This window comes from Macaca mulatta, chromosome 16 (assembly GCF_049350105.2).
Source record: "Macaca mulatta isolate MMU2019108-1 chromosome 16, T2T-MMU8v2.0, whole genome shotgun sequence".
In the NCBI taxonomy this organism is placed as follows: domain Eukaryota; kingdom Metazoa; phylum Chordata; class Mammalia; order Primates; family Cercopithecidae; genus Macaca; species Macaca mulatta.
Genome location: NC_133421.1, coordinates 78,953,856 through 78,968,101, shown reverse-complemented (window position 1 = coordinate 78,968,101; position 14,246 = coordinate 78,953,856). Strand labels below are relative to the sequence as shown.

General features: G+C 36.5%; 1 protein-coding gene and 1 pseudogene across 4 annotated transcripts in view; one reads left to right on the top strand and one right to left on the bottom strand.

Moving 5' to 3' along the window:
• ABCA5 (ATP binding cassette subfamily A member 5) overlaps nucleotides 1-14,246 on the top strand; it is a 78,856-nt gene that overhangs the window by 5,083 nt on the left and 59,527 nt on the right. For 2 of the 4 annotated variants that reach the window (XR_013407112.1, XM_077972606.1), the window contains exons 2-5: nucleotides 5,263-5,410; nucleotides 8,074-8,190; nucleotides 9,203-9,407; nucleotides 13,182-13,343. Coding sequence is in view for 2 of the 4 variants with exons in the window: in XM_077972606.1 (XP_077828732.1) it covers nucleotides 8,089-8,190; nucleotides 9,203-9,407; nucleotides 13,182-13,343 (469 nt within the window). In the remaining 2 variants the exon portion in view is untranslated. The remainder of the gene's footprint in view (nucleotides 1-5,262; nucleotides 5,411-8,073; nucleotides 8,191-9,202; nucleotides 9,408-13,181; nucleotides 13,344-14,246) is intronic. The other 2 variants (XR_003723850.2, XM_015120205.3) reach the window with 1 other exon arrangement.
• On the bottom strand, nucleotides 3,529-3,760 carry LOC114673179 (small nuclear ribonucleoprotein G pseudogene; annotated as a pseudogene).

The window sequence follows — 14,246 nt, the reverse complement described above, 5'->3', positions numbered from 1 at the left end:
AGTAGTTTTAAGATAAATTAAGAAGTGAATTTTTGATATTGAAATTTGGATTTTGCAACTCCTGGTCTTTAAGTCAATTAATACATTAGAAGAGGAAGATGGGCTTTAGTGGGCTTTCAATTTTCTTGCAATTTATTGGATTTAGTATAAATTATTTTATATAGGAAATTATTTATCTAGGAAAGTTAAATTTGATTAAATCTTTAGAAATATTAGGTGTTTAAAACTCACCTAATTATTATTTAAAGGCCTACAACAAACTTAGCACATTCTCAGGTATGCTGTGGAACTATGGAAAATAACTTTTTTTTTTTTTAAATTTTGAACCCTTATTTCTCTTTGTGCCATTGTTCTTTAACAGCTAAGCACTGCCTTTGTTAAAGAGTTTTTAAAGTATTTCATTGGCACAATTTTGAGTTGGAACCATATAAATTCTGCTTTGGTCTTGTGTTAACTCAGGTGCTAGTGAGTGCACTCCTAGATATTGTCTGTAGGATTGTTCCCATTTAGAGGCAATTAAACTTGAACAGTTAAACTTGAGGCAGGCCAAGCATCTTTTTACTGCCTTTTTCTTTTATTCTTCCAAAACCATCACATAAAGCTATAAAATTTTGGAATTTTAGTATAGAAAGAGGAAATGTATAGCTCCATGCTAAATATGGGGTTTCTTGTATCCCAAGAAAAGGCACCTGATAAGTCAGACCCTTCCTAAGGTCCCCTTTTTGGTCATGCCTCATTTGTAACTTTGCAGCCCTGTTTTCAGATATACGCTTCTGTCAGGAACACCACTTTCTTTTTTTTTTTTTTTTTTTTTTTTTTTTTTTTTTTTTTGAGGCGGAGTCTCGCTCTGTCGCCCAGGCTGGAGTGCAGTGGCGCGATCTCGGCTCACTGCAAGCTCCGCCTCCCGGGCTCCCGCCATTCTCCTGCCTCAGCCTCCCGAGTAGCTGGGACTACAGGCGCCGCCACCACGCCCGGCTAATTTTTTTGTATTTTTTTAGTGGAGACGGGGTTTCATTGTGTTAGCCAGGATGGTCTCGATCTCCTGACCTCGTGATCCGCCCGTCTCGGCCTCCCAAAGTGCTGGGATTACAGGCTTGAGCCACCGCGCCCGGCCAGGAACACCACTTTCATGTCACCTCTGCTGTGTGGATCTCCACCTTTCTTTCTGGAAACCTCATTCTTTCATCCACAAGAGTTGCTCCCATCTCAAGGTATTAACCCTTTATTTTCGGGTGTTTGTCACTATAGAAGAGTACTGCCTTCCGACATGCTTCCTTCATCCCAGTTTTCCTACCCTAACTCCCTGTTAGGCTAGTCAGTATTGTCCTTTGGGATTCCAGACCCTGCAAAACAGTAGAGGATGGGGTGAAGAGAAGGGTCTTTGTGATTACCATATCAGTGAGGGTTGTAGTCACCCCTTTTTTTATTCTATCTTGTTTCTCTTTCTTCTTCCCAAAGGACAGGTATTAATTCTCAGAGACGTTGTGGTCTCGACACTTGAAAAGGAAGCCAAATATTTTCCCCAGCATCTCATCATTTGCAAAGAATTTATAGGGTAGAGTTAGTGTTTACATTATTATACAGACCAGTGCTTACTATTTATTCCCCATATCCCTTTTCAAATTGGGCCTGCCTAGGCACTGTGGACTCAGGGGTTGGAAGATGCAGCAGGCAAAGAGGAGGGTGAATAGGTACATTGTTGGGTCAGTTTACAAAGACCTGACTATAGCTTTGAAGTTTCTGTTTTAGATCAACAATAAAGTTTAAAGGTTTATGCAGAATTAATGTTAAGAATGTTTCATTCTTTTCAATCAAACAGCTAAACCATTATTTCATACTGTGAAGAAAACCAGCAATCAGATGGGTTTGGAAGGATTTTTGTTTGTTTGTTTCAATAACTTGAATTGAAGCTCAAGATTATTGAAATTTAATATTTTCATATGATTAAACTAAAGCTTTTGAGTATAAGAAAAATCAGATTGTTGAGGTCAGTCATAATACTAAGTCATTGGTATAATTTGATGACAGAGTTTATATTTTCATCATTTTTTTCTCTTTGTCATTTTACAGTTCATTCTGTAGGATTTCTTTGACTCGGTCTTCAATTTAGCTCACTAATTTATCTTTAAATGAAGTTCATCCCATCTTTTAGTGCTTTTTTATTTCTATCAATTTATTTCATTTCTAAGTTCTGTAATTGCTTTTTTCTTAATTGTCTTGCTCTTGTTCCAAGAATATGATATTCTCTATTACTCTTTTAAGGATGTTAGTTATACTTTTATACACAGTCATGATCAACGTGTATAATTAGTTGCCATGTACAAGGCACCATTTTCAGCTTTACATGTATTAATTCTTTTAGTCATTTTAACAGCCCGAAGAGGTAGGTACTGTTATTGCTGTATTTTACAGATAATAAACCTTAGGCACAAAAACATTAAATAACTTGCCCAAGGTCTCAAAGTTAGTGTGTAGCAGAGGCAGAATTCATGTTTAGTTGGTTTGGCCTCAGAGGTCATACTCTTAATCTATACTACTTTGTGCATTATTAGTTCTTGTGTTTGTTAATTTTGGTGCCTTTGTAATATTGATTAAGATGATTTTTGCAAGAAATAAAATCTGAGACTAGTTAGCTTAAGTGAAAATGAAAATATATTGGGAAGATAATAGAGCATTTCACATACTCCAAGGAAGAAAAATCAAGTTTTGAGCATAGTAGGTGTGGTACATTAGAAGAAAGCTTTGAGTAAGAATGTATAAACTTTGTTTCTTAAATGTTGCCGTTCATGTAATTCAGTTTCCTTGACTTCCATCCAGTCTGTGGGTCTTTTAGTTAATTCTGCCAAGAGAAATTTTAACTGACACAGCTCAAGAGTACTAGTAGTGTTGGTGGTGCTGGTGGTGGTGGTGATAGTTTGTGTGTGTTAGGATGGTGTTTGGGGAGTTGGTTTAGTTTTGCTTTAAAAAGTTCTGATGAGAGGTGGAGTGGGTGGGCAGGTTCTTTAGACAAGGCCCTGAGAGACTCAACCTTGAGTTCAGGAAGCAGTTGTCAAAAAAGGAAAAATGTTGTGAATCCATCTACTCTATGAGTCTGTTATATAAAAATGAAGAGTTAAGCATCCAGCATTCAAATTGGATTAATAATTTAGTAGCATTCACGAAATCAATGTGTTTTGGCAGGTAACTTGAGAATGTTCATGCTGCATTAGGTTAGTATTTCTGTTTGTATTGTAGCAAATAATTTTTGAATGAGTACAGTTTCTCCCTTCCTTCCTTCCTTCCTTCCTTCCTTCCTTCCTTCCTTCCTTCCTTCCTTCCTTCCTTCCTTCCTTCCTTCCTTCCTTCCTATTATCAATTCTTTACCAAATGTGATGTAAGTTGAGACTGTTAGAAGAATTTATTGACTATTACAGAAGTTGATTTAACAAAGAGTCTAATATGAAAATGTACATGACCTAATTTTTACATCATAGTAAAACAGGCCCTTTGGAGAGGGGGACATGGGTTTTTCTGATGAACAGCCATTATTTATATTCGCACCAAGGCTTCTAACATGATGATGCTATTACCTCACATTACCACCATTCCAGTGTTGTTCTGTTGCCCACTAGTTGCCATTTCCACACATTCATCTATCACAAGATTCATAAAGGGATCAGATTCCTGCAATATTCCTTGGGCATGTCTGCCACCACTTAATTTTCAGTGATAACTTCTTGCCCATACATTTTTTCAATTCGGGAGGGTAAGCTTTGCTCATGGTGTCTACTCCACAGGTTACAGATGCCTTGGAACAGAATGCTGGAATAATTTATTTTAATATATCTTCTATTCTTGACTGCTTTTGTTTTGCTGTTTTTAATTTACTCATTTAATATTTTTACAGTATGTCTAATTGTTTAATGACTTTTTTTTACTATGTAAGTAATACATAGAAAAAAAGCATGAAGAAAATAAACATGTCTTTAATTTCATTGCTAATTTAAAAATACTTTCTAGTCTTCCTTCTGTGCATATGAAGAAGATGCTCATTTAAGCCAAACTTTAATTATATATATTTACTGGAAAAGACAAACTGCCTCTTAAAAATTGTGGGCCAGGCACGGTGGCTCACACCTGTAATCCCAGCACTTTGGGAGGCCAAGGTGGGTGGATCACTTGAGGTCAGGAGTTTGAGACCAGCCTGACCAACATGGTGAAACGCTGTCTCTACCAAAAATACAAAAATTTGCTGAGCATGGTGGCGGGCGCCTGTAATCCCAGTTACTCGGGAGGCTGAGGTAGGAGAATTGCTTGAACCCAGGAGGTGGAGGTTGCAGTGAGCCGAGACCGTGCCACTGCACTCCAGCCTGGACAAAAGAGTCAGATTCTATCTCAAAAAAAGAAAAAAAAAACCTGTGAGTTTTCTTTATCTAGGTGTAGACAGTCCGCCAGCTTGGAACAGATGGTCCTTGTTTTGGAGGAGAGTTATATCAGTGGCCCCACTAGGTAGGTTTATTTAAAACAAGGCACAGCAATTTCTCTGGAAGGTTTAACAGGATTTTTGTTGTTGTTGTTATTTCCCCCAAGCTACCTTCTCAGTAATTCTTAGTATGCAGAGATCCTAGGTTACTGGGTCGAGTGTATTTGAATAGGCGCCGTGGACATTGCAGTTGAGGCTCTGACCACTTCTATTTTGAGTTCAGCGGAAATGAAACCTCTTTGAAGAATCGAGATAGCTCCAGCAGAGGTACACAGGCAGAAAGGATTTCAAGGATCTTCAAAGGGTAAAAGTACCCTGGAGGAGGAATGCTGGACCTGTGATAGTTACAATGATTTAGATCATTCAGTTTTACTTTTTAAAGTAATTTATTAAGATAAAATTTATTTCCAAAGTAAAACTCCTTACCTTGTAAGCACTTTCTCCTCATTCTTTACTCTCCCTGGCCTCTGACAATCACCAGTTGGCATTCTGTCCCTACATTTATCTTTTCTGGAAGTTTCATATAAATGGAATCATATAATATTTTACCTTTTTAGTCTTTCACTCAACATAACGTTTTGTACACTGATTTAAATTGTAGCATATAGCAGTACTTCATTCCTTTTTTTTTTTGAGAGAGAGTCTTGCTCTGATGCCCAGGCTGGAATGCAGTGGTGCGATCTCAGCTACTGCAACCTCTGCTTCCCGGGTTTAAGCAGTTCTGCCTCAGCCTTCTGTAACTGGGGTTACAGGAACGTGCCACCATGCCCAGCTAATTTTTGTATTTTTTTTTTTTTTAGTGGAGACGGGGTTTTGCCATGTTGGCCAAGCTGGTCTCAAATTCTTGACCTCAAGTGATCACCGCCTTGGCTTCCCAAAGTGCTAGGATTACAGGCATCAGCCACTGCACCTGGCCACTTCATTCCTTTTTATGGCTGAATAATATGTGTATGTATATGCCACAATTTGTTCATTTATCTCTTGATAAGTATTTGGGCTGTTTCACCTTTCTACTATTCTGAATAGTGCTACTGTGAACATGTGTGAACATGTACTCAATTGAGTCCTTATGTTCATTTCTTTTGGGTGTATACCTAGGAGTGGAATTGTGAGGTCATATGGTAATTCTATGTTTAACTTTTTGAGGAACTGCCAAATTGTTTTTCTCAGCATCTGGACCGTTTGCTTTCCCACCAGCAATGTATTCCAGTTTCTCCAGTTTCTCATGAGAACTCTGCTCTCATTCAAATTATTATTCTCCATAGGTAGCACATCATTGTTCTCTGACTGCTTCTAAGATTTTTTATCATCTTAATTTTCAGCAGTCTAATTATAATGTGTATGGGCATGTATTTTCTTTATGTTTTCTGGACTTCACCAACCTTCTTTAAACTTACGTGTTTATATCCCTTGCTAAATTGGAAGTTTCCAGCCATTAAGTCTTTAATTTTTTTTTTTTTTTTTTTTTTTAGCATTCTCCTCTTCTTTTATAAATCAGATAATATGAAAGTTAGACTTTTTGTTATTGTCCCATAGTTTTCTTTTTTCTTCTTCTTTTTTTTTTCTTTGAGACAGGGTCTCGCTTTGTCACCCAGGCTGGGGTGCAGTGGAACAATCTTGGCTCACTACAGCCTCCTCCTACAGGGTTCAAGAGATTCTCTTGCTTCCCCAGTAGCTGGGATTACAGGTGCCCACCACCACGCCTGTCTAACTTTTGTATTTTTAGTAGAGAGGGATTTCACCATGTTGGCCAGGCTGGTCTTGAACTCCTGACCTCAGGTGATCTGCCTGCCTTGGCCTCCCAAAGTGTTGGGATTATGGGCGTAAGCCAGCGTGCCCAGCCTGACTCACAGTTTTCTGAAGCACTGTTAATTTTTTAAATACCTTTTTTCTCTGTGTTGTTCAGATTGGATAATGCCTATTGATAATCTTCAAGTTTACTCTCTTTTGGTTGTGTCATTCTGCTTTTGAGCCACTCCATGAGTTTTGTTATTGTGTTTTTCTGTTCTAAAGTTTCCATTTGTATTTATTTCTTATTATGGTTTTGTGTTCTAAAGTTTCCATTTGGTTCTGCTTTATGTCTTGTTTCTTTGCTAAGGTTTTCTATTTTTCATTGCTTTCAAGAGTACTTCCGATTGTTTGCTGAAGCCCTTAAATAGCTGCTTTAAAAGTTTTATCAGATAATTTCAAAGTCTGCGTTATTTCAGCATTGGTATCTTTGATTTTATTTTCTTAGTAGAGTTGCTTTTTTTTTTTTTTTTTTGAGATGAAGTCTTGCTCTGTCGCCCAGGCTGGCGTGAAGTGGCACAATCTTGGCTCACTGCAAACTCCGCCTCCCGGCTTCAAGCAATTCTCCTGCCTCAGCCTCCTGAGTAGCTGGGATTATAGGTGCATGCCACCACACCCAGCTAATTTTTATATTTTTAATAGAGATGGGATTTCACTATGTTGGTCAGGCTGATCTCGAACTCCTGACTTCTTGATCTGCCCGCCTCGGCCTCCCAAAGTGCTGGGATTACAGGCATGAGGCACCGCACCTGGCCAGCTATTTTCTACTTGCTTCATTTGCCATGTAATTTTGGATTGTATGAGACTTTGAGTTTTGTGTTAATACCTATGGGAAATGTTGATATTTTCTCTTAACAGGCTGTCAACCAGGTTAGGTTCAGGTCATATGTTTCTACCCACATTCTTTGAACTGTAGTCGTCATTTTAGTTTATTTTTCAAAAGCTTTTGCAGTACCTTTTTGGTCTGTCTTGTGTGTGCCTTGCAGTGAACAGTCTGGATTTGGACAGTGGTCTGTCTGTTAGTTCAGTTTCTCAAGTCTTTATCACACGAATAGGATTGTATTTATGTATGTCCAGCTTGAAGAGTTATTACAGGAATTCAAAACAACTTTTTAGGGTGCTTTCCTGAGCTCTCTTTCTATTTATTCCCCCTTCTACTTTTTGCTTCCCCGTGGCTGCTCTTTCCATCCTCCAGCCAGAGGGCTAGTGTTTATTTTCTCCATTGTGTTACACACTTGTGCAACTGCAACCACCATATCCAGGGCCCAATGGTAGGAGGTAGAGAAGAAAAGCAAAAGGGATTGGCCTCATCCTCTTACAACCATAGCTCCATTGAATAGAGAGAAAGGTTTTCCTGCCTCAGAGTGTTGGCTGTGGTAGGCTTTCGTTACTGTAGTCTGGCCCTGTTACCATGGGATTGCTTGCATGTGGGGATATAGGAGAACTCAGAAAAGAAAAAAAGATTTGCTATTTCTTCGTTCTCCCAGAGCATTAAGACTTCCCTTGCCCATTCCTCAATTCAAAGTTAAGTCTTCTTCTGGAGCTGCCTCTGTGGGCAGTTCGGGAGATACCAAAGGAGAAAAAGTGCCACTGTTGATATGGTGGTATTTCAAGTTGTGGTCTCCCCTATTTCACATGCCTTGTTTACTTTTCGGAGTCCACAGATTGCGCTCCATGCGTTCTGTCCAGTTTCCTAGGAGAGACAACTTGGAGTATGCTTAATCCATCTTACCTGGGACTGAAACATCTGCTTGTTTTGCCATTAAAAATTACATGCAGTTTACTGCATGGCTCCAGGTTTGTTTGTTTTTCCTCTTTAATAGGTTTATTCAGAAAACATGTCCACTGCAATTAGGGAGGTGGGAGTTTGGAGACAGACCAGAACACTCTTATTGAAGAATTACTTAATTAAATGCAGAACGAAAAAGAGTAGTGTTCAGGTAAGTTAAATAACTCTTTCTTGCAGTTTATTTTGCTTGATATGTTCTATCTTGAAGCGATGATTTATTTTGCTAAATATATTTTTATTATAATTTATTTTCTTCGCTTGTAAAGTAAAAGCTTGCCATGTTAGCCACAGAAAAATAGCTGAATTACCTAATGCTTTCTAAATGTTAAAAATTTTAATAATAATTTCTACATTTAGTTAATTTCTAACATCTGTGCTTCATTTTGAGCTTTTAGGCATGTGTTTCCTGAGTTTCATGAACTAACGTTCCAAAATAACTTTGATTCCAGAGTTTTATTCCCCACAACCTCATATTTTTTGGAGTCTAGATTGAGTTGCCCATGAGTATTAATATTATGACACAAATTTGTACCCACAGCATACATTACTTTTGGTAAAGGTAAAAGAAAGGAAGAACTTTGGCTAACCAGCTAGTAATAATTTCAAAGGATGGAAATATATTATTCATCTTCTCCTGAAACTGGTAAAATAATTAAACAGCAAGATGATATAATAGCTCATTTCTCCTAAAACTGACCATAGAATTTAATTAAGTATGGTTTTAATAGTGTACATTTAGGTATAATTAAAGTATGATTTCTAATTCAGAATTGAATGAGGGCATTTTTATGGTGAATCCATATAGGGATGTTTGGTAAATTGCTTTAGATAAAATTATATGAGTAAATTTATTGTGTTTTATGTCAGTAATCTAAGATGTTTAAATATTATCTTTTATGTTACCTTAATTTATTATGTGACTTGAATTTTAAAATATTTCGGAAAAACTAAATGCGAAGGAAAAAATCATATTAAATGCATGTTGGGTTTGATGAGGTGTTCAACACAATCATTCTTTTGGGATAGAATTGCTTTTACTTCTTATTCATAAGAAAGGACAACCAAATTTCTTGTTTTTCCTTAGTATTATATTATCTGCAAATAAATCTTGGTGATTTTTGCTGCCGTTATACTTTGTAATCACTTTGTTTCTTTTATTGTAGGAAATTCTTTTTCCACTATTTTTTTTATTTTGGTTAATATTAATTAGCATGATGCATCCAAATAAGAAATATGAAGAAGTGCCTAATATAGAACTTAATCCTATGGACAAACTTACTCTTTCTAATCTAATTCTTGGATATACTCCAGTGACTAATGTTACAAGCAGCATCATGCAAAAAGTGTCTGCTGATCATCTACCTGATGGTATTGTGAGCTTATATATATTCTATTTATAATATTAAGCCTGTTCAATATTTATCAACTTGCTTTATTGAATAAATAGCAGTCTTAACACTTAGAGATGTGTTGCTCCACCAAAGTATAGTTTTATAAAAATACTAAAGTTATTTAATTCTGTTGCCTTATTTTTCTTGTGAAAAATTATTTTATATTCTTAGTGGTAGAAAGCATATTTTATGTACTTTTATATTTAATTCTTAGACCATTTATAAAATAGTTTAAGTATACTTGTTTAAGATACAAGCTTTGATGGGCTATTTCATTTTGATTCTGACTTTCATATAATTATGAAGCTAGCAATGTTTAGCTGAATGTGGTGGCATTTGCCTGTAGTCCCAGCTACTCAAGAGGTTGAGGTGGGGGGATCCCATAAGCCCAGAAGTTTGGGACTGCAGTGAACTATGATCATGCCACTTCATTCCAGCACTCCTTACTCTGGGCAACAGAATGGGACCCCCATCTCTAAAAATAAAAAATTTTAAAAGAAGCTAGAAATATGTGGTAAAGATTGTAAAGCAGTCACCTTTTCAGCTTACCATGCTTGTTTATAGAAGTATGTGGTTAAACTGAAGAAGTACCTAACTTTGGAGACTACAACTATGACTATGGTAAAGTCCCTAACTCTGTTTTATTTATTTATATATGTATTTTTTTGTAGAGATGGGATGTTGCTGTGTTGCCCAGGTTGGTCTCAACTCCTGGGCTCAAATGATCTTCCTCCCTTGGCCTCCACCTAAAGTGCCACCTAAGTCTTTTTTCTCAATGTGCACTTCTCACAAAGAAATGAACTAGAAAATAGTGTAAGCAGTGAAGCTCCAGTGAACTTAAAGTGGCTGTGAGAGAACCTAAAGCAAAAACTGGAAAAAGTGACAGAAATTCTTATACTATTAATGATTAAACAATGAAGTGCCGAATTATAGAACATAGCAGATTAACATGTTATTTTTTGCTATATGGGATAGTTGTAATTAGCTTATATATCATCACATTTTTGGATAGTACATCATTGAATGGAAAGTGTTAATTATACAGTCAGAAGCCAAGTAACCTATTCCATTGGTTTCTTTCTTTGGTTATTTCTATTTAATATTTTGATTAAATATACTTCTTATTGTTATATGTTAGTGTATCACATTAGGCACAAGTAGTATAGATTACCATGAGAATTTAGTGTATAAGCTCAAAAAGCTGATTAAAAATGTTGAAATGAAATTCATTGGTAATTCTGAGTAGGAGGAAAGAATATAAACCAAAGAAATAAGAGGTCGGGCGTGGTGACCCACACCTGTAATCCCAGCACTTTAGGAGGCCAAGGTAAGCGGATCACCTGAGGTCAGGAGTTCGAGACCAGACTGGCCAACATGGTAAAACCCTGTCTCTACTAAAAACACAAAAAAATTAGCCAGGCGTGGTGGTGGGTGGCCTGTAGTTCCAGCTACTTGGGAGGTTGAGGCAAGAGAATTGCTTGAACCTGGAAGATGGAGGTTGGTTGCAGTGAGCTGAGATTGTGCCACTGCACTCAAGCGTGGCAACAGAGCAAACTCTATCTCAAAAATAAATAAATAAGTCAGTGTATATTAACTTAGATGCCAAAATAGTGTATACATATACATACATTTTTTTAGACTTCTGTGTTTTTAACAACAGAGCTATCTGAAAATGGGTTATGCATACATACGTAGCTTGACTGGTAGGATGTTGAACTAACACCCTGTTTATTCATGTAAATCCTGGAATTCCCTGTCCCTCTTAAAAGGCCTGGAAAATCTATTAATTAACATTTAAGTAATACTTTACAAAGCATTTTTTTTCTTCTTTTTCTTCTTTTTTTTGAGATAGGATCTCACTGTCAAGCTAGTGTGCAGTGCCATGATCTCAGCTCACTGCAGCCTCTGCCTCCTGGGCTCAAATGATACTCCTGCTTCAGCCTCCTGAGTAGCTGGGAGTACAGGTTTACACCACCACACCTGGATAATTTTCGTATTTTTTGTAGAGACGGGGTTTCGCTATGCTACCCAGGCTGGTCTCGTACTCCTGGACTCAAGCAATCTACCTGCCTCCACCTTCCAAAGTACTGGCATTATAGGTGTGAAGCACCACATCCAGCCTACAAAGCATTTTGATGTTACTTCACTTGTTCTTTACAACAACCCAGTGTCATCAGCTAGGCATTGTAGATGAGGACACTGAAGTCTGAGGGTTTAAATCGCCTATCTGCTCACACAGTTAATAAATGAAGAAGTTAAGTACTAATTCTATATTCTTTCCATTTCACCACATATTTGAAGCTTCTGTAGTGAAAATTAGTTGCTTGTAAACAAAACTTACAAGAAAACATTTAAAAATTAGTCTTATCTGATGAGAAAGAGTGATTACAATATTTCTTCCACTTATCTCCTAAGAAAGGAACAAGCAATATTGGATTTGAATGACAATTTTTATTTAAGGAGGAGTTGTTTCATAGTTACTAAAATGCCTATTTGGTTTCTGAGGATTGTGGCATTTTCTTTATAAGAAATATTTTAAAATAAGCAATTCATATATTTCCTAAAAAGTCATTTTTGTACAGGTGCGGTGGCTCATGCCTATAATCCCAGCTAGTCAGGAGGCTGAGGTGGGAGGATCACTTGAGGCCAGGAGTTCAAAACCAGCTTGGGCAACATAGTGACACCTCATTTCTACAAAAATTAAAAACAAAAAATTAGCCAGGCATGGGGATGAGTGTCTATAGACCCAGCTCTACTCCAGAGGCTGAGGTGGGAGGATCTCTTGACCCCTGAAGTTGGAGTGCAAGATCCCATGCACTACAGCCCGGACAACAGAACAAGGCCCTGTCTCTAAAAAAATATAAAATAAAATAACGAAGTTATTTTTTAGTTTTACTTCAAGATAGATAAATGAACTGCATTACTAATAATTTTTATAATTTCATTGCTGCCTGAAATTAGTATGATTCATTAAGGTTTTGAGAAACAGCAATTTCTTTCAGAAATATGAGTTCTGCACATTTTATACTGTATTTCGTATGTTTATAACATAAGTGTAACACTGACACATTTCTGTAATAAAATGACAGCTAAGTAGTGTCTGCATCTTTGTACCATTTTATTATTTATTATTGTTTTGTTGGAAGAATTGTCTTTTTTTCTTTTGTATTTTTAGTAGAGACGGGGTTTCACCATCTTGGCTGGGCTGGTGTCGAACTCCTGACCTCGTGATCCACCTGCCTTGGCCTCTCAAAGTGCTGGGATTACAGGCGTGAGCCACCGCGCCCAGCCCCGATGTCTTTTTTTCTTTTTCTTTTCTTTTTTTTGTTGAGACATGGTCTCACTCTGTTGCCTAAACTGGAGTGCAGTTGCTCAATTATGGCACACGGCAGCCTTGTTGACCTCCCAGCTCAAATGATCCTGCCACCTCTGCCTCCCAAGTAGTGCTGGAAGTACAGGCACACATCACTACACCTGACTAATTTTTTTATTTTTTGGAGAGACAGAAGCTCACAATGTTGCCCAGGTTGGACTTCAACTTCTGAGCTCAAGCAGTCCTCCCGTCTTGGTCTCCCAAAATGTTGGGATTACAGGTTGAGCCACTGTGCCTGGCCTGTCTTCATTTTTTAAGAGGCAAATATAGCAAAAGTGTTTATAAAATGTTCCATTCATCAAAATAATTGTAAACTTGATCTACTGTAGTATGGTATTTTAATTTGTGAGCTAACTATATTGTTATGATATCTTACAGTTATAATTACTGAAGAATATACAAATGAAAAAGAAATGTTAACATCCAGTCTTTCTAAGCACAGCAGCTTTGTAGGTGTGGTTTTCAAAGACTCCATGTCCTATGAACTTCGTTTTTTTCCTGATATGATTCCAGTATCTTCTATTTATATGGATTCAAGAGGTAAATAGCCCTATATAATCATTGAAGATCAATTAAATTCATATCTTTGCTGCTTGCAGTTCATAGTCGAAATTTGATATAGTTCAATATTGGCATTTTCAGCTATTCTTACTTGTTCCAATAGGAAAACTGAGAAGTATAGCATAAAAATATTTATTTATAAATATGTATCTACTTCTACACATAAAAAATTTTTATATAATATCCATTTTGATTTAATACACTTATATATATTAAAAACAATAGCATAAAGCAAAATTGCATTTTGGGTTATATGACTTTCTAAATCTCTAGGTTTTCATGTAATTGTTTTTACTTATGTAAAAATATTTTAAAATCTTTGTTATGTACAAATCTTTAAAATCTTAAGGTCTTCTACTAGTGAACTTTATTAGTTTTATATTTGAAACATGGGAAACAACCTTTGGTTGTTTAAACCTATGAAGAAATGTTATCAACCACAAACATATATTGAGCAATGTTAAAGTCACTATGCTAAATACTGAATTTGTGACTTTATTTCAAAAAGCCCTTCTGAAAATTCTTTTTTCCTGTTTGCTTAACTTTGACTTTTCCTTGCTTCTGAAAGTGCTTTGGAGCTAAGTCATGTAGAATGATTTACTTTAAAACAAAAAAGTAACTTGTTTTAAATAACTACAATTAATTTCTTTCTTTACGTTTTTATTCATTCACTATTTAGTATTCTAACACATGTAACTTTTATTTCAAAATTTCAAGTAAATGATCAGAAATCTTATAGGTATTATTTACCTTTGAAAGTCAATAGCTTATTTCTTTGGTCCTGTAGAGATTGATTGATTATATTATTTTGGTAACTCTCCATATAATATCTTTAAAACAATGCACTTGAATGTTGTACAGCGTCTTAGATCTCATATTCTT